The sequence below is a fragment of the Babylonia areolata genome, chromosome 21, assembly GCF_041734735.1.
Source record: "Babylonia areolata isolate BAREFJ2019XMU chromosome 21, ASM4173473v1, whole genome shotgun sequence".
Taxonomy (NCBI): domain Eukaryota; kingdom Metazoa; phylum Mollusca; class Gastropoda; order Neogastropoda; family Buccinidae; genus Babylonia; species Babylonia areolata.
In genome coordinates this window covers 35,430,729-35,450,704 of record NC_134896.1, presented here as the reverse complement: position 1 = coordinate 35,450,704, position 19,976 = coordinate 35,430,729, and the positions used below count along the sequence as shown (strand labels likewise).

The 19,976-nt window shown below is 41.2% G+C and overlaps 1 protein-coding gene across 1 annotated transcript; it reads left to right on the top strand.

Moving 5' to 3' along the window:
• Positions 1–10,858: 10,858 nt before the first annotated feature.
• LOC143296522 (glutamate receptor ionotropic, delta-1-like) lies at positions 10,859–19,567 on the top strand. The gene is made up of 6 exons (XM_076608520.1): positions 10,859–10,949; positions 11,471–11,561; positions 13,005–13,353; positions 14,682–14,899; positions 18,054–18,319; positions 19,179–19,567. The coding sequence occupies exons 2-6, from the start codon at positions 11,538–11,540 to the stop codon at positions 19,390–19,392; spliced, it is 1,071 nt and encodes a 356-aa protein (XP_076464635.1). The 5' UTR covers positions 10,859–10,949; positions 11,471–11,537; the 3' UTR covers positions 19,393–19,567.
• The last annotated feature ends 409 nt before the right edge of the window (positions 19,568–19,976 follow it).

Here is a 19,976-nt window from a genome sequence, read left to right as displayed (position 1 = left end):
ACAGATTTCTCTTTGTGAAATTCGGGCTGCTCTCCCCAAGGGAGAGCGCGTCGCTACACTACAGCGCCACCCATTTTTTGTTGTTGTTGTTGTTGTATTTTTTCCTGCGTACAGTTTTTGTTGTTGTTTTTCTGCCTCATCATCTGCACCGTTTCAGTGGCATTACTCCCACGCCGCTCATTTAGATTCCCCCATACACAGCCACACCCGGGTTCGTACGTCACAGTTCTAGCGTCGGCAGTCCGCAGGGAACCATCGATGTTAGGTCGCCAGAAGGCCACACACCAGAGGAGGCCCTGCACTGCTGCTGAGTCACTTCGGTGGTGTTCAGTGGTGCCTGTTCTGATTTAACGTACTTAGGACACCACCTACTAAGCCCCCCTACTAACGACAATAATGGCTTAGTCGCGGAGCCAGACTGAGTGAGCGTCCCTCCCAGAGTGGAGACCGCCACCACGTCCCTCAAACAACAGCCACCCATGAACCTGCCGACACTGAAGACATTGACAGGACTCACCCCAAGCACGGAAGTGGAGGGGTATCGAAACTGGGGTCACCATGAGAGCAGGGCATGAAAGGCCACAGACTCATTGAGACTGTTTTGTTTTATATTGATGGTGATGAAGGAGGAGGAGGATGACGATGACGATGTTGCTATGGAGGTCCATTTTGGTTTGGGACTGCGTGACAAGGCTGTACTCTACGCTTCCTGTCATAATGATATCCCGGCGTTAACCAGGCCTGAGAGATACAGACACTTGCAGTGTTGGTCAGGTAATTAGAGCAACACACCAAAAGACGCCACGGGCCGAAAAACCCACCTCCGCTGGGATTCGAACCCGCGTCCTCCTAGCCGTCACTCCGCGACGCTAACCACTTCGCCACGGCGGCTGGTGCGTACAGTTTTATTTGCTTTTTCTATCAAAGTGGATTTCTCTACAGAATTTTGCCAGAAACAACCCTTTTTTTGCCGTGGGTTCTTTTACGTGCGCTAAGTGCATGCTGCACACGGGACCTCGGTTTATCGTCTCATCCGAATTACTGGACAAATGCCAACCCCCCACACCCCCATTCCTCCCCCCCCCCCCCCCCCCCCCACCCGCCCCACCCGCTTTCAAAAACAATGTCAATGGCGACAACTGATGGGATAGTCTAAGATTCGCATGAATGAAAGGAAAAGAACTAAAAGAACGAATGAACACGTTCCACTTTAAAAAACAACAACTGACAGTATTGTATTTTACAGATGATAGTGACGGATACAGCAGCGCACAGTTTGTGCATCACGTGATCCGCTCTTTGGAATGGAAATCAGTGACGGTCTTTGCAGATGATTTGACAGGTAATCGTCTTTCTTTCTTTCTTTCTTTCTTTCTTCTGTCCTGCTTTCTGTCTCATTTTTTGGTGTTGATATAATGGTGAATGAGCGTGCGTATACGTCCGAACACGATGGGCATTCTAATCCTTTTAAAAAACAAAAAAATCCCCATTCCTTTTGACATGTACGTGAATTCTGTTCTTCATTTTCTCACGAGGACAGAAAACAATGAGGAAATGGTCCAGCTGCTTGCGGGAGACACAATGACCATGACCGTGTTTCTTGAAAAGGAGGACCTCAACGTGACCTTGACCTCCGACTTCTCACATCACGTTCTGCTGCTGGGATCGGCTGTGTTCGTCACAGAGCTGCTGCAAGAGGTTGGTAGATCATGGTGGCTCTGTGTGTGTGTGTGTTTGTGTGTGTGTGTGTGTGTGTGTGTGTGTGTGTGTGTGTGCGTGCGTGCGTGAGATGCATTAACGTGGTACACATGGGCGCACCGGCGCTTGCAGATACTTGAACATTTCGAATCACAGACCCTCTCACCCCCCATCCACCTCTCTCTCTCTCTCTCTCTCTCTCTCTCTCTCTCTCTCTCTCTCGAAAAGCCTTACAGAAATGGTATGTGGAAAAACAAAAAGTAAAATCAGTAATGATATCAGTATGGAAGAGTGGCACCAGCCCTTCAAAAGTGTATTTTCCTCGAATAATGATATGGACAATGTTGCAAATTCTGCTGATCTTAGTAACTTCGATGATGAAGAGTGTGAATTTAAATAATGAAATTTTAGAGAACGATGCTTCGCTCGCTTTTCACCAGCTGAAGTCGGGTAAAACATGTGGACGTGATGGTGTCTCTGCTGAAATGTTAAAAACTGGTCATAAAATCACTGTACCATTTCTGACAAAACTATTTAATGATCTCTTCGATAAAGGACTGTCTGTACCCAAAAGAATGGGCCAAAGCTATTATCATTCCCATTTTTAAGAAAGGCGATATTGATAATGTTGATAATTATAGCGGAGTATCCATATTAAGTATCATTTCTAAATGCTTTACAGCGGGTGTTGAATAATCGATTATATAAATGTTTAGATTATAAAGAAATAGTTACAGAATGTGAAGTTGGCGTCCGAAAAAACTACTCAACTACTGATCAGATCTTTAACCTGTATACTTGTGTCCAGAAATGCATTACAACATTAGAAACCAGAATGTATCTGGAACATTTTTAAGTCTCTGAAAGCGATATATGATTCATTGTTAACATGTGTCAGGGTTTTCACGATATTCTGATTTTTTTTAATGTCCACATGGTGTCCGACAGGGATGTGTCATGAGTCCAACTTTATTTTGTATAATCATTAATCAGATTTCTGAACATATGTCTGTGTCATGTAGACATGGGGTTCAGTTGTTACCACGTAACACGGAACTATTCATATTGCTTTTTGCTGATGATACTGCTTGTTATCAACAACTCCCATAGGACTTCAGAACCAATTAAATATTCTTAAATCATGCTGTCAGGTGATGAAGTTGAAAAGTAATGAGTAAAAGACAAAAAAAATAGTGTTCAGAAAAGGCGGGTTTTTAAGTAGGCACGAGAAGTGGTGTGTTTTTTTGTTTTGTTTTTGTTTTTTGTTGTTGTTGTTGATGATGTTTGAAGAGTAAAAAACAGAAGTAGCAAAGTAATACTGTTAATTGGGGTATACATTCACATCAAAGATAGTCCCAAATGGAGGACCGAACATCTTGGTGTGAAAGGCAAAAGGGCAACCACGAGCCTTGTGATGATCTTTGTCTTGGTAGATGCCCGTTATTTGTAAACTCGTTCTTAAATGTTGTAAGGTACTGGTTTAGAATATCACAAATGCATCAAAATAGACTGTCATACTTGGCTTATCAGATGTTGCTTGGATTAGATTTAAATGGAAAACAGTGTTTGGCTTCACTAGTTAGAGAAATATTATGTACAACATATTTTAATTTTGTGTGGTTGCAAAAAGGTGTTGGTGATGTGAAAGAATTTCTTATTATTCAAGCAAAGACTTAAAGATATGTTCATTCAAGAATGGTAGGGTAGTTTTAATGATAGAGACAGATATTCATGCTACAGATTATTTAAAGTTATATTTGAAAAAGAAGAATACATAACAAATGCTGATGAATATTGTTTCAGAGTGGCGTTGTCTCAGGCCAGATTGAATGTACTTCCTTTAAATGATAATGTTAATAGGCACACTGAAAATTACGTTATAAAACATTGTCCTTTTTGCCAAGGTGAACTAGAAGATGAATACCATTTATTGTTTGTTCTATATATATTGATTTACGGACAAACTTTCTTCAAGACTATTTAGATATGTCTCTTAGTACACTTTTTTACATATCACATCCGCCTTCAATATTCCCCCTATGTCCGTTCATGAAGTGTATAGTGCTCTTGTTCATCTAAAACAGACTGGTACTAGAAGCCTTGATAGTATAGATGGCAAAATTCTAAAAATAGCTGCTCTTGTTATCGCTGAGACACTGACATACGTGTATAACTTATACATATCCGAAAATCAGATTCCAAAGGCAAATTGCTAAAGTTATATCTGTTTACAAAAATGGTAAACACTCTGATCCCTCAAATTATAGACCAATTTCTGTATTATCTATAATGTCTAAACCGTTTGAAAATCATTTAAAGAGACATATCCTAAAACATTTCGACGAACATTTGGGACCTGTGTTATTTTCTGTTTATATTAATGACCTACCCTTATTCATTGAACCATCTTGCGAGCTATTTGCAGATGATAAAACGATACATACAAAGCATCATACAGTAGAAAAAGTATATCTCACTCTGCAACAAAGTATTAATGATATTCTAAATTGGTCTCAACTTGATCATATGTGCTTACATCCGAATAAGACGAAATACATTATTATTACCACGAAACAAAAGCGTCAGAACCTTCCACCCACCAGTTCACCATTGTGCATTGAAGGCGAAATGATTGAGGAAGTCATTCATCAGAGTTCTTGGCCTTGTTGTTGATAATAACCTATCATGGTCACAACATATAAAGATGACATGTAAAACATAATCAAATTAATAATCCAGAGTAAAACATTTCTTTAACAAGCGCTGTCGGAAAATATTTTTTCATGATTACATAGAACCTCAATTAAATTATGCATCAACAATATGGGATTATGCCAGTGAAAATATTCTCAAACAACTGAGTTTGCATAGAAGAGCTGTAAAGCTCATACTTTTGAAATCTTCTTCATTAACTGTCTCTGACTACAAAAACATGGGTATACTGCCATTAAAATGGAAACTCACGCATAATAAGGCGCTTTTTATGTTTGAGATAATATATGTTTTTGCTCCTCCATGTCTAAAACAACGATTCGTTACAAGCACGATCCGCGACACCAGCAAGATCATGGTACCGCTGCCTAGACTTGATTTATTTAAATCTAGTCTCACTTACTCTGGTGGATGTCTCTGGAACAACATATTATCTAATTTCAATGTTCATGCCAGTCTCAATGTTTGTTTGTTTTTTGTTTGTTTTTTTGTTTGTTTGTTTTTGGGGGGGTTAATGGTATCATGACTATCTGATGGAAAGCTTTACCAATTCTATATAGAAATTAATGGAAAATGTTGCTATTTTTGTCTATGAATTAAGAAATTCATATGATGGTACTGTTCTCAAAGACGTCTTTCTCCCTCCCTTCCTCTGTGCCTCTGTCAGTCTGTCTGTCTGTCTTTATTTTCTCTACATTTCTTCGCGCATATACTTTATTCTAAAGGGTGTGTTTGCGTTTATGTGTACAATTTCCATACAGTCCTTTCCATGATGAATGTGATGCTTTGATTTTTTTTCTTTCTTTCTCGTTTGATATTATGTGATGCTACGAGGGTCATTCAATAAATAAGGTGAATTTTTCGGTATAAGGACTTCTAATACAGATAGAAGCTTACTTTTTTTTCTTTTTTTTTTTTTTTTTGTTTTACTTCTTTTTCACATGGATTTAATTTGTTTTGCAGATTAAAAAAAACTTTGAGAGTTTTGGCGATTAACAAAGATGGCCGACCAAGAAGCATGCTCCAGGATTGAACAGCGGTCAGTTATCAAGTTTTTGGTTGCTGAAGGGTGCAAACCAGTTGAAATTCATAGGAGAATGTCAACTGCGTATGGTGCCACATGTTTCAGCCGAAAAAATGTCTACAAGTGGGCTAAATTGTTTAAAGAAGGACGGAGCAGTGTTGAGGATGAAGACAGGCCTGGAAGGCCTACAGAAGTGAGGTCTCCTGAGGTGATCGAATCAGTCAATGACCTCATTCAGTCTGACAGAAGGGTGACAGTGGATGACATTGCAAGGACTTTGAGCTTATCTGTTGGGACAGCACACAAAATTGTCCATGATGACCTTGGCTACTCGAAGGTCAGCTGCCGGTGGGTGCCAAAGATGCAAGGCCTCACACAGCAGCCCGAACGGTGCAGACCATCAACGAGCTGGGCTGGGAACTGCTCCCTCATCCCCCTTACAGCCCAGACCTTGCCCCTTCAGACTTTCACCTGTTTGGTCCCTTGAAAGCGTTCACGAGAGGCACGAAGTTTGAAAGTGACGATGAAGTCAAAAGTGTTGTGAGCGACTGGCTGAGACATCAGTCCAAAGATTTTTACGCTGAGGGAATACGGAAGCTTGTGCACAGATGGGAAAAGTGTGTGACAGTGCTGGGAGACTACGTTGAAAAAAAAAAGTAAGCTTCTATCTGTATTAGAAGTCCTTATACCGAAAAATTCACCTTATTTATTGAATGACCCTCGTATTTGCAATTCATTTGTTTATATTTTCCCCCATTTATTTCCTTTTGGGGGCTGGATGAATAAAAGCATTGCTGCTTATCCTATTACCCTCAAAAACAAAATTAATTAATTTATTTATTCATTCTTCAACCAAACAACGAACAGAGAAATTGCCAAGGATCAAATTTTATTTTCCATGCTTTCGAAAGGAGAAATCATCTACTCAGACATGATTAAGTAAAATGTCAGGTCCATGAACAGTATGATATTGTGTGATCTATTCAGATGTTATAATACCCCTTCCCATGCCCACCCCCGGTCCCCTGGTTTTAAATTGTGGTTCATGGCCAAAGTTCATCAAAACATTTTCGTTCGTTCGTTCGTTCGTTCTCTCTCTCTCTCTCTCTCTCTCTCACACACACACACACACACACACACACACACACACACACACACACACACACACACAATAAAACAATGTTGATACAAGCTGAATAATACACTTACACGGAATAATCGCTTTGTGGCTGACCAGTTGTTTGTCTTGAGTCCATCAGACATGAATAAACACTCATCGACTTGCCCTGAGTTGAATAAATCGATTGTGTAGACAATTCGAACGGTTGTGCAACCGCATCAGCAAATGAAAGCAAACGCGGTTGCTGATCCTATCTGAACGATCTGGCAGAAACAGGATGGATAGGGGAGGGGAAATGGAGGTGCAGGGTTGAGATAAAAAAAAATTTCAAAAAACTGGAACTGGATCATCTCATGGGAAAACTTGTTCGCGCCACACTCACCTGGGGGGGGGGGGGAGATTCTGATGGATATTATTAATAACCCACTGTTCGTCTTTACTGAGTCGACGGGCGCAATAGCCGAGTGGTTAAAGCGTTGGACTGTCAATCTGAGGGTCCCGGGTTCGAATCACGGTGACGGCGCCTGGTGGGTAAAGGGTGGAGATTTTTACGATCTCCCAGGTCAACATATGTGCAGACCTGCTAGTGCCTGAACCCCCTTCGTGTGTATATGCAAGCAGAAGATCAAATACGCACGTTAAAGATCCTGTAATCCATGTCAGCGTTCGGTGGGTTATGGAAACAAGAACATACCCAGCATGCACACCCCCGAAAACGGAGTATGGCTGCCTACATGGCGGGGTAAAAACGGTCATACACGTAAAAGCCCACTCGTGTGCATACGAGTGAACGCAGAAGAAGAAGTCTTTACTGAGTTCCTATCACCCATGAACACACGTTCAATGCTTCTAGTTGTCTCAGTCCTTCATTGCAGAGAAGATAGAGAGGGTTGTCAAGGAGGAAAAATATTGTACATTGATTCACTGTTCTTTGTCATTTCTTTCCTTATGTGTGTGTATATCTTTTTTCCCTCCTTGTTTTGTCTTTCCATCTTTCTATGTTTCTTTTTTTTTTTTTTTTTTCTTCGTTTCTTCCTTTCGTTCCTTCTGTCTATTTGCCATTTACTAAGTGTAACCAAATCTGTGCTCCACGGAAAGGTACATTAAAACGTTGATAAGTAATAATGAGGATGGTGAAGATTTCGGTTTGGGAGATCAGTTTAGGTTTGGGACTGCCTGACCAGATTTACGCTCGGCTTCATTCTTTAATGTGTCCTGGCATCCAATAGGTTTCACAGATGCAGGCAAAAACCAGCATTTGTCATGATACCTAAGCAGCACTCACAAAGATACGTCCGTGAAGTGGGTGGTGGTCCTGTCTGGTCCCAGTCTTTCCACTTAAGCCCATGGAACATCCCACTTGAGATAGGAGCCAGCCACGGACTGGAAAATCCCACCCAACTCTAATGGGGCGTTAAATCCCACCTAACTCTAATAGGGCGTAATTCCCAACATACTCTAACGGGGTGTTAAATCCCACCAACTCTGATGGGGTTCAAATCCCTCCCAACTCTAACGGGGTGTTAAATCCTACCCAACTCTAATGGGGCGTTAAATCCCATCCCACTCTAATAGGGCGTAAATCCCACGCAACTCTCATGGAGCGTAAATCCCACCCAAATATAATGGGGCGTTAAATACCAGCCCACTCTAATAGGGCGTTAAATCCTACCCAACTCTAATGGGGCTTTAAATCCCACATCACTCTAATATGGCTTAAATCCCACCCAACTCTAATGGGGCGTTAAATCCCACCAACTCTAATGAGGCGTTAAATCCTACCAAACATAACGGGGCGTTAAATCCCACCCACTCTAATAGGGCGTTAAATCCCACCCAACTCTAATGGGCGTTAAATCCCACCCAACACTAATGGGGCGTTAACTTCCACCATATTCTAATGGGGCGTTAAATCCCACCCAACTCTAATGGGGCGTAAATCTCACCCAACTCTAATGGGGCGTTAAATTCCAACTCTGATGGAGCGTTAAATCCCACCCAACTCTAATGGGGCGTAAATCCCACCCAACTCTAATGGGGCGTTAAATCCCACCCAACTCTAATGGAGCGTTAAATCCCACCCAACTGTAATAGGGCGTAAATCCCACCCAACTCTAATAGGGCGTTAAATCCCACCCAACTCTAATGGGGCGTAAATCCCACCTAACTCTAATGGGGCGTAAATCCCACCTAACTCCAATGGGGCGTGAATCCCACCCAACTCTAATGGGGCGTTAAATCCCACCCAACTCTAAGGGGGTGTTAAATCCCACCCAACTCTAATGGGGCATTAAATCCCACCCAACTCTAAGGGGGCGTACATCTCACCCAACTCTAATGGGGCGTAAATCCCTCCCAACTCAACGGGGTGTTAAATCCTACCCAACTCTAATGGGGCTTTAAATCCCACCCAACTCTAATATGGCTTAAATCCCACCCAACTCTAATGGGACGTTAAATCCTACCAAACATAACGGGGCGTTAAATCCCACCCCACTCTAATAGGGCGTTAAATCCCACCCAACTCTAATGGGTGTTAAATCCCACCCAACTCTAATGGGCGTTAAATCCCACCCAACTCTAATGGGCGTTAAATCCCACCCAACTCTAATGGAGCGTTAAATCCCACCCAACTCTAATGGGGCATAATCCCACCTACTCTGATTGGGTTCAAATCCCAACCCAACTCTAATAGGGCTTAAATCCACTGAGGCTCAGATCATTGTCTTCCAAGTCATCGGTCTACAACGTTTACCATGTGGCATTAGTGGCTGATGAAAAATATGTAAACACACAGTGCAAATGTTTTCAGTTCTAAGGTCTGAATGCAAACACAATGGACAAGAGAATATTACTATAGAAGAATTATGCTATTTATAACGTACAGAAAATCACTACCGTGTGATTGTGGAAAAATGGGAGTGGGTGGGTCAAATAATCAGACTAAATCCTTAAGAAACTAAACATGCCTTTTAAGTTTAGTTGACATATGTGTAATGTTTTGACAGGTTTTACAGATAAAACGATCAGCATCCATCACTTTTGATTGGCTGATAGTAGCACCACGTGACCAGGTGTCTTCCGTAGCGACAGTTGCTGCACGTTTTGATAACGTGGGCATTGTGGTTCCAGAGCCGGCAAGTCTTCAGTCTGGACAACAGGTGTTCCTGTTTTATTTTCATAAAATAGAAAATTTTCTCTTTCAGCACAGTCATTGCTCACCTCTTCTTTTTTTCTGCTATACCACGCATTCATTCGTATCAAAACAGATTTGTTAATGTCATACGTTTACCAAGTATCTCAGTGGCATTATGATGTGACACAACTGAACATCATGTACATCAGTTTGTATTCTATAATCGAAGTTATTTTTGAAAAAAATATACGGTTTACGTTCCTTTACTATTTTGTCTGTTCTTCTAAAACAAAATGCATTCAGATCAATATTTTATTCTGGAGAAAATTTATTATCCTGTTTTTGTTTTGTTTTTAAACTAAGATATGTTTAGTCGTTGTACTTTGGATTTTTTGTTTTGTTCTTGTTCTTGTTCTTGCATTTCTTCTTGTTGTTGTTGTTGTTCTTCTTCTTCTTCTTCGTCGTCGTCGTCGTCATCGTCGTCGTCGTCGTCGTCGGCTCCTTGTTCACTAAAATCCTTCTGCATGTCCAAGTTGTCTCGAATCATCCTAGAAACTATCGTCCACAACTGGGACACAAGTGGATTATCCAGAGTAACGAAGTGGTCTCCCAGCAGAAGTTCTTCACTTCCGTCCTTGACGAAAGACATGGTGTTCCCAAACAAGAAGTACGGTCTTGGTGGACGCATTCTGAAAATGGTGACAATGCCCGTGAGTATGAAGTGTACACTAGAAATGAAAATGGCATTCGAACTATAAGTTGCAATGCTTCAATAATACAATAATAATTCTTGGTTCTTGAGAATGAGAGAGAGACGGGGGTGGGTGGGGGGGGAGGAGTGGTGGAAAGTAGGATTGCTGTTGACATTTGGGCAGACTAAAGATTTGTTTTCCCTGAACTTAAGTCCATATCAGCCAGAAGGATTTACTCAATGAGATTTCTTAGTGGCACTTGTCTGTCGAATTTCTATCAAACAATCAAATACTTACATTCACCATTTTATTTCTTGCGTCTTGATAATCTAAAACAACGAAACAATAGCACATGAAATTGAAAAAAAAAATCCTAAGATACTTAAAAATACGAAATAAATAAACGTTTTGTCTTGGACATGGAAGTATCAAGAAAGATCTATAAGTAAGAATGTTTTCTTTCAAGTGGAACCCCTTCGTCATACGTCATCAGAACGAGAGTTCCACGTGGCACACAGGACTGTGTATTGACCTCCTGCACATACTGGCCACCAGGCTCAATTTCACGTGAGGATCTTATGTTGCTTGCTTGATCCTTTGTTGGTTTTTGTCTTAAGGGTCTTTTCTTGTCGACATGTCAAGGGCATTTGATACTGTCAGTATGCATGACATGTGGACCATATTGTTCCACAAATTTCGTTACCATCTTCTGCTCCTTCCACCATGACATAAAGAAATAGTGATAGATAACGGCTATGTGCCGGACACTTTCCCCTTCTCCAATGGAGTTCAGCAAGGACACGTTTAGGCACCTATTGTTCTTACAATCTGTTCCCCATAATGCTGTTTGCTTTGATTCAGACATATTCTGGGAATAATGATCCTCTACAAGACACATGGCCATACGTGAACTAATAAGAGATAACAGGGGAAAATCTAAATGAAACAACTTGAATGATTCAACAAAACGAATATCTTGAACGAATTCAAAATTAAGGAAGAATAAATCAAAGACACGAGACATGTAAAGTCCCCGTTCCTCATAAATGATTCTCTCTGGTCCTGCTCTAAGCAACTTGGTGTTTCAGGTACATAATCTCAGAACCAGCTGACCAGAACTGGGGCCAGCAGCTGTCTAACGGGACCTGGGTGGGCATGACTGGTATGCTGCACAGAAAGGTCAGGTACTTTTCTGCCATCCCCATTCTCCTATGTCTCTCTGCCTGTCTGCCTACCTACCTGCGTAACTGTCTGTTACTTGTGATACACTTTTTTAAAAATCCAAGCTTTTTACGTATTGAGTATAATGCATTTACTGTTATATTTATATTTTTGTATTCTCTAAACTTGGTACTTTGATATGATATTCGACCCAACAAAAGATCTATCATTAAAATCATTTTTTGTTCAAACAGGAACTTCTTTTGCTAAGCATGGAAGTTTTATTTATTGCAAACGTTTTGGTGTAGACAGTAAAACAAGGGAAATTACTCTGCTGGGGAACTTAGTTTGCATTAAACTGATCTTTCTCATCTTAAACATTACATTTTGAAATTATACTCAATACATAAAAAGCTTGGATTTTTTTTTAAAAGTGCATCACAAGTGAGTCTTGAAGGCCTTGCCTCTCTTGTTTCAAAATGTAATGTTTAAGATGAGAAAGATCAGTTTAAAGCAAATTAACTCCACTAGCATTACAGAGTAATTTCCCTTTTTACTACCTCTGCACCAAAACGTTTGCAAAATAAATAAAACTTCCATGCTTAGCAAAAGAAGTTCCTGTTTGAACAAAAAATGATAATAATGACTGCTCTAGCTGTTGGATCAGAATATCAGATCAAAGTGCCAAGTTTAGAGAATACAAAAAATATAAATATAACAGTAAATGCAGTTTGCATATAATGACTGGAAAGAACTGAATTTTTCCTATTTTTATGCCAAATTTGGTGTCAACTGACAAAGTATTTGCAGAGAAAATGTCAATGTTAGTTTACCACGGACACACAGACACACAGACACACACACACACACACACACACACACACACACACACACAACCGAACACCGGGTTAAAACATAGACTCACTTTGTTTACACAAGTGAGTCAAAAAATACCCATCCTCTTTTACAGTGTTTTTACACAAAAACCAAGTGATAACAATTATCTGGATTAGATTAGTTAATCATATTTACTGAAATTGCTATTACTCATGTTTTTGCCATTGCCATATATAAGTTTATGGATGAATCTCTATTATCATTTCATTTCAGATGTTAAAAGACAGACCTAAACTGTTAGCTAGCTGTCAAAAGAAAAGCTGACATGCGCAGAATATCACCGTACCAATATAAGTTGTTTTTTGTCATTGCAAATGCAGTAACCCTTCACTGAGGAAATTAAAATGCAATGCCTTCATTCTTTTTTTCTTTTTCTTTTTTTTTCTTTTTTTAATCATTACAATTAGTCCTTGTGACCCAAGGACATAGTTTCCTTGTAGCCATGCTATGTTTGGTGATAAAGACGTAGGGCCTTCACACTTCCGGATTAATTCACTTGACAAAGACGAGGCAATGTCTTTGGGTTGTTAACACGAACCTGTCTCTTTGTGTTTTGCTGCACAGGAAGCAGACTTTGCCCTGAGCGGAATGTCTCTCTCAGCGGAGCGCGCCTCTGTGTCTGACCACACAAGAGGGTTTTACTTTGATGAGCTTGTCTTGGTGACCAGGTTCCCTGACTCCACCCAAGTGGGTTGGACTTTCTTCATCCGGCCTTTTGATTGGCTGGTTTTCCTTCTACTTGGGTGTGGTCTCGTTTTGATGACGGTGGTGCTGGCATTGATGGACAGATGGTTTGTCCGTGCGCATAGGGGGAGCTGGACAATGGGGAGAGAGAAAGGGAAGAGAGCGCCTTTGATGTTCAGCTCTCTGACACAAAGTGCGGAAGTTCTCTTTGGATCACTACTTGGCAGAGGTGAGTTACTGTTTTCATGCACTGTTAACACAGCTATTGATATTTTCAACTGTTTGATGGGGTTTTTGGGTTGTTTTTTTGTTTGTTTGTTTTTTTTGTTTTGTTTTGTTTTTGTGTTTTTTTGGGGGGTCAAGCGAAAACAAAAGCCGCAAACTTGTAAACAATTAGCTGCATGGAAATCGTCAAATTTTTACATTACTTAACTGTTAAATCTCACACACACAAGCGTGCACATGCACACTCATGCATGCTGAGACATGGAGCAACCCTGGATAATGCGCGTGCACACACACACACACACACACACACACACATCAGATTTCCAGGCAGCTGAGTCAAGGAAAGAATGCTTTGTATCGAGGTAACACGTCACGTGATTTCATGATCAACGAGACTTGTAACAGTCAAAAAAGTACACAAACACATAAATGTCCCCTCTCTCTCTCTCTCTCTCTCTCTCTGATAAGCAGTATCAGAAATTGAATTCGAATTACCTTTTTTGATTAAATGCCCAGCACATACTGATCTGATGATAAAATTTCTAAAAGATTCAACGAGAATTCCCATGTGCATTCTGTTCCAAGCAGATAATGACCCACACAAGCGAAATCTTTCTCTATTTATATTCCATGACATCAGTAAAAGATCTCGCATAATCAGTAATGATTACTGACCTGATTCTTTCTTACGACGTCAAGCTGTGTGTCTTTTTTTGTCTTTTTTTTTAATTGATTTGTTGGTTTTGGTGATCATGTTAGATTGTTTGGGCACTGTAACTATTATGATGTTAAAATGACATTGTAATGAACATGTCAAACTTTCATAACGAACACTTTGTTTTTACGTGATAGGTAAACATGATTGTTCAACCCTTGTATATCTGTCGGCTTGATTTTGAAACAGTGGTGGTCCCCAATACATTCCATGCGACTTTTGATGTGTATATCTGATTTTGTTAAGATTTGCCAGCAGTCTTCCATACCGCAATAATGTTCGTTGCTATTGATTTGCATGTCCTGATTGTACACCAGCCTTCCACACACACACACACACACACACACACACACACACACACACACGAGCAGACTCCTCCCCCCCCCTTCCCCCTGCCTCTCCCCACCAACACACCTCCCTACCTTCCAAAGTGTTAGTATAATGGTATGTGGCCAACACGCAACATACTAACACTTTGGAAGGTAGGGAGGTGTGTTGATGGGGGGAGGGAGGGGGACGGGGGGGGGGAGGAGTCTGGGCTCGTGTGTTTCAAAGCCGCAAAGTGGTTTAAAGCCGCAAAGCAAATGACAATAACGCTAATTCGATGTCAACAGCCGTAGACTACAATGGAGCATCCACCAGTGGGCGTGTCCTGCTGGTTGCCTGGTTACTGATGTCCCTGGTAACCGTTGCTACCTACACAGGCAAGCTGACTTCCTACTCAGTGATCACTAAACAGCCATTGCCGTTCAGGACCTTGGAGGAACTGGTGAAACGTTCTGACTACACGTGGGGAGTTACCAAAGGGACAAGTATGGAGGACTTTCTTCGAGTGAGTATCACAAGAGGCAAAATAGGTATTTTAAGGTGTACACCATTAGTAACGTCAAACCTGTTTTAATTACTAAAATTAAAAAGACTGGGTTTGGCAAGAATCGCATCCTGGTTTACCACAATTGACCAATAAATGTCATACTGTAAATGCCGGGCAGTATAAGTCCCAATACAAACATGTCAAACTCAGAGGTTAAGCAAACTACAGCAGGTCCACAGTCCATGGTCAGTTGACCAAAGAATCACATCCTGGTTTACCACAATTGACCAATTAATGTCATACTGTAAATGCCAGGCAGTATACGTCACAACACAAACATGTCAAACCCAAAGGTTAAGCAAACTACAGCAGGGTCCTCATTACATGGTCGGTTGACCAAAGAATCACAAAGTCAAGTTCGGAGAGCCCACGAAGATGGAAAGTTTACTTAGCTGACAAGTTACAGTCACGTTTTGGTGACAACAGCTTCTCCAAGAGTAGAGCCAACACGCCGCGGTTTACGCTAGAAATTAGTCAATATTTTTCCCCAACCCCACTATATAGGCAGCTACCAACAAGCCCCTCGGTCAGACTCTCACAGTCAGACTCTCACACGAAGTCTCCCTTACAACGAACACCCTCGGCTCTTGAGCCCCTCAGCTCCTCCGAGCTTGCGATGGCCACCTGCAATATGTGTACAGATATTTGCAGGTATGTGTGACCTCTACCATGTTCTTGTTAGGACATAGAATATTTTAGCATGATGATAATTTAGCATGAAGCCAAGAATAATAACAAGAAAGGCAAGGCCTTCAAGACTCACTTGTGATACACTTTTTTTTTTTAAATCCAAGCTTTTTATGTATTGAGTATAATGCATTTACTGTTATATTTATATTTTTTGTATTCTCTAAACTTGGCACTTTGATCTGATATTCGACCCAACAAAAGATCTATCATTAAAATCATTTTTTGTTCAAACAGGAACTTCTTTTGCTAAGCATGGAAGTTTTATTTATTGCAAACGTTTTGGTGTAGACAGTAAAACAAGGGAAATTACTCTGCTGGGGAACTTAGTTTGCATTAAACTGATCTTTCTCATCTTAAACATTACATTTTGAAATTATACTCAATACATAAAAAGCTTGGATTTTTTTTTTTTTAAGTGCATCACAAGTGAGTCTTGAAGGCCTTGCCTCTCTTGTTTCAAAATGTAATGTTTAAGATGAGAAAGATCAGTTTAAAGCAAATTAACTCCACTAGCATTACAGAGTAATTTCCCTTTTTTACTACCTGCACCAAAACGTTTGCAAAATAAATAAAACTTCCATGCTTAGCAAAAGAAGTTCCTGTTTGAACAAAAAATGATAATAATGACTACTCTAGCTGTTGGATCAGAATATCAGATCAAAGTGCCAAGTTTAGAGAATACAAAAAATATAAATATAACAGTAAATGCAATTTGCATATAATTAGGCTTCATTCTTTATTTTTTGTGCCCATCCCAGAGGCGCAATATTGTTTTAAACAAGATGACTGGAAAGAACTGAATTTTTCCTATTTTTATGCCAAATTTGGTGTCAACTGACAAAGTAGTTGCAGAGAAAATGTCAATGTTAAAGTTTACCACGGACACACACACACACACACACACACACACACACACACACACAGAGACAACCGAACACCGGGTTAAAACATAGACTCACTTTGTTTACACAAGTGAGTCAATAAACGAGTTGCTAGAAATTCAAATACTGTCTGTGTCTGTGTTTAGCTAGTTAATACCTTGTTTCATCTTGGTGTGACTGAAAGTTTGAGGAGGATATTCGAACCTGTTTGCTGCTGCTTGAGATGTTAGCTTGTGATGAAATTCTTCTCGTCTCACTCTGTCTCTGGACTCAGCCTGGTGCTCTATGTCGTTTTAGTCTATGAATAAATGTCGTTGCCTACCAGGAAGAAGTTAACTGAAGAACAAAGCTTCCTTCTTTAGAACAACCAAACTCGCACACTGTCGTAGGGTAGAAATTCACGCGAATTCCTTTCGTGTGATATGAGTATACAGTGCGCTTGCTTTTATATATATATATATATATATATATATATATATATATATATATATATATATTATAAGATGCTGGAAGAAGTGGAATCATTAAAATATACAAGCAGGGCGGCAGTAATGTAGATGTCATGGCAAGGGTTGGGACGGCCAGAGCAACATTGTTACAGTTGAAGAATGTTCTGGAGCTCCAGAGTTCTGTCAAAACAAATCAAAATATGGCTTCTCAAGTTAAAAAAACAAACCAACACACACACACACACACACACACACACACACACACACACAAAGAAAACCCACGTCACTTCTGTGTGATGCTAAGGCAAAGGATGATAAAAACTACTCTTGACAAAGTTTAGACGTTCATCAACGAGAAGAAACCTCCAGATCCCATGGCCAGACAAGATCAGCATCAGCGACCTGTGAAAGAAGACACACAGGTGAAAGTGAAATTGGAATAAAAACGTGGGGATGGCTCGGGTGGGTACACGCTACTAGAACCAGCGTGAAGCATCACCAGCCAAGGCCTTGACATGGAACCCCCAAGAGAACTGAAAGAGGCCGACAGTGAAGCACCAGGTGAAGAGACTCCCAGGCAGACACCAAGATGATGTGCGGGCCTTATCTGAAGGAGGATAGATGATGAAGAAATGAGGGATTAATGGACAAATGAGACGAAGGAGGAGTATGGTTGACAGCTCCAGGAAGGGTGGAAGGCCTAAGTACGCGGGCAAATCCAACGGTGTCCATATCTGCGACTCTGACCATCACTATGGCTTGCAGGAGACGTTTCAGTTCTTGCTCCATCTTCGCTGTTTCTCTGGCTCCTCCTTCCCTGCTGTCTTGTCTTCGATGTGTTTTCTGTTGCTGTTCAGGCATCTACACGGCATCGGGGGATGGGGCGGAGGGATGCTATTTCATTCTGTTTATTTAGTCTGGAGACGGTTACTGTCAGGCACACCTCTGCTAGTCCCAGGGCTGTCACACATGACCTTAAAATCCTCATACGGCAAATCATTCACTGTGCTAGGTGTAAAGCAATGCAATCAAATATCAAAACATTAATAAGCAAATCACTCGCGCATCACGTCTTCTCTTCTTTTTGTGCAGAATTCTACGAACAAGGACTACCAGCTGTTCTATCGCAAGATGCTGGAATTCGAGGAAAGTGACCCGCACATAAGATCGAACGACATCGATTTCAGTGTTACCAAGATCCTGAGGGAGAACTACGTGCGCCTGACATCAGAGAGTTTCTACAAGTATCGCAAGACCCAGCACTGCCGGCTGACAATGGCTCAGGAGAGGCTGTCCCAGGACACACTAGTGGTGTACTTGCAGAAAGGATCACCCTTTACACAACTGTTTGATGAAACGTAGGTCATTTTGGCCTTTGCTGCTTGTGTTTCTTTCGTCACTTTTTTTTCTCTCTCTCTCTCCCTACCAGTTCTCCTTTTATTTCAAAGAATGAATTACCTATGATCTATCTGGAAACAGGAAACAATTAATTCGTGGCGCAGTTGAACTTTACTCTTGTTTGATCACGAAGTCGTTCTGTATCAGACACTGTCATTGGACTCCAGAATGAACTTGATGATCGGAAAATAGAAGCAGATAAACTACATCTGCTGCTGGTGGAATGCGCGCTTCATTCTGTCATGTTTAAGTCTTATCAGTCAACAGACTGCAGCAGCTTTAATTCACACTCTACACTTCGAGGTTTTGGGGACTGAAGAAAATTCTCTCAATTTTTTTTTAGCAATGAAAGAAATACGTAAAAAGAATTTTTTTGTACTCAAGAATGGTTGATACTGAAGACTACAACACGCAGGCTCTTTTACACACACTGTGTCATTAGCGCGAGTGGAACATTTCCCAACTGCCATCCACGTAATTGTCACTGGAAGAACAGACAAAAAACATGGATGGAATTTTTTCACAACAAACATTGTGTTTATAGGTGTGCTTGCTAGTCAGTCATGTCCGACTAAGACCACCAAGACAACAGTATAGGCAACCGTTTTGCCGACGATCTGGGCTAGAATTTGATTATAGTGGAGAGTGTCTTGCCCAAGTTATATCCCCACTCTTTCGGCGTAGAGGTTTTTAGGACAGGCTGCTTTGGGATGGTTTCCAAGGCCAACTAGCTCTATACAAGCCTTGAATACGACTTCTTAAAAAGTGTCGTTTAATGACTTATTGTACCCTGAGAGATGCAATCTTCTTTTTCTTCAGAATAGCACAAGTGACAGAAACGGGACTGATGGAACACCTGACAAGGAAGTGGTTCCCAGAGCAGAAGGACTGTGACGGGGACGAGACCCAGGTGATGTCCGTGTCCCTGGAGCTGGTGCCAGTGGCCTTCTTGCTGGCTGCGGGAGGACTGACGCTGGCCTCAGGAACGTTGCTGCTGGAATTCCTGACCCGGAACAACAGAGGTCGGCGTTAGCAGGACAGGGCTCAGCCTGTATGCATGTCTTCGTGCAGCACGTGACCCCTGGGGTGTTCAGTCATCACTGGACAGCACTTTTGTCACTTTTTCCCATTTGTGTTTCTTTATGTATTCGTTTCTCGATTTAGCATAGCTCATTCCCCATTTCCTGCTCATATGAAAACAATTCATGTTGTTTGCAGCCCAACCGACCGCTCAAGAAGTGTGGGTGGGAGGGGGATAAGAGGGTGGGGTGTGGGGTTCAGGACTGATTACCTATTACTTCTTCAAACCCGTCGAAAATAACCCAAAAATAAGGTCAAATGATCAATAAAAACAACACTGAAAAGTCTATGTCACCGGAGATTAGAAAAGAGAGAGAAACCACTCGCGGCAAGCCCCTTCTTACTGTCTATAACAGTGCTGAAGCCGTTTTGGGGCACACACGCAGTGCGGAAGGGTGGCGGTAAATCACCCTCTCCTTCCCCACCCGAAGGAAACTGGTCGGTTCGACGGTTCAGCTGCAGTAAAGCGAAAGTTAAGTTACGCCTGGAATTTCGCACGTGTAGTAAGATTCGCTGTATACAATGAAAACGGATTCA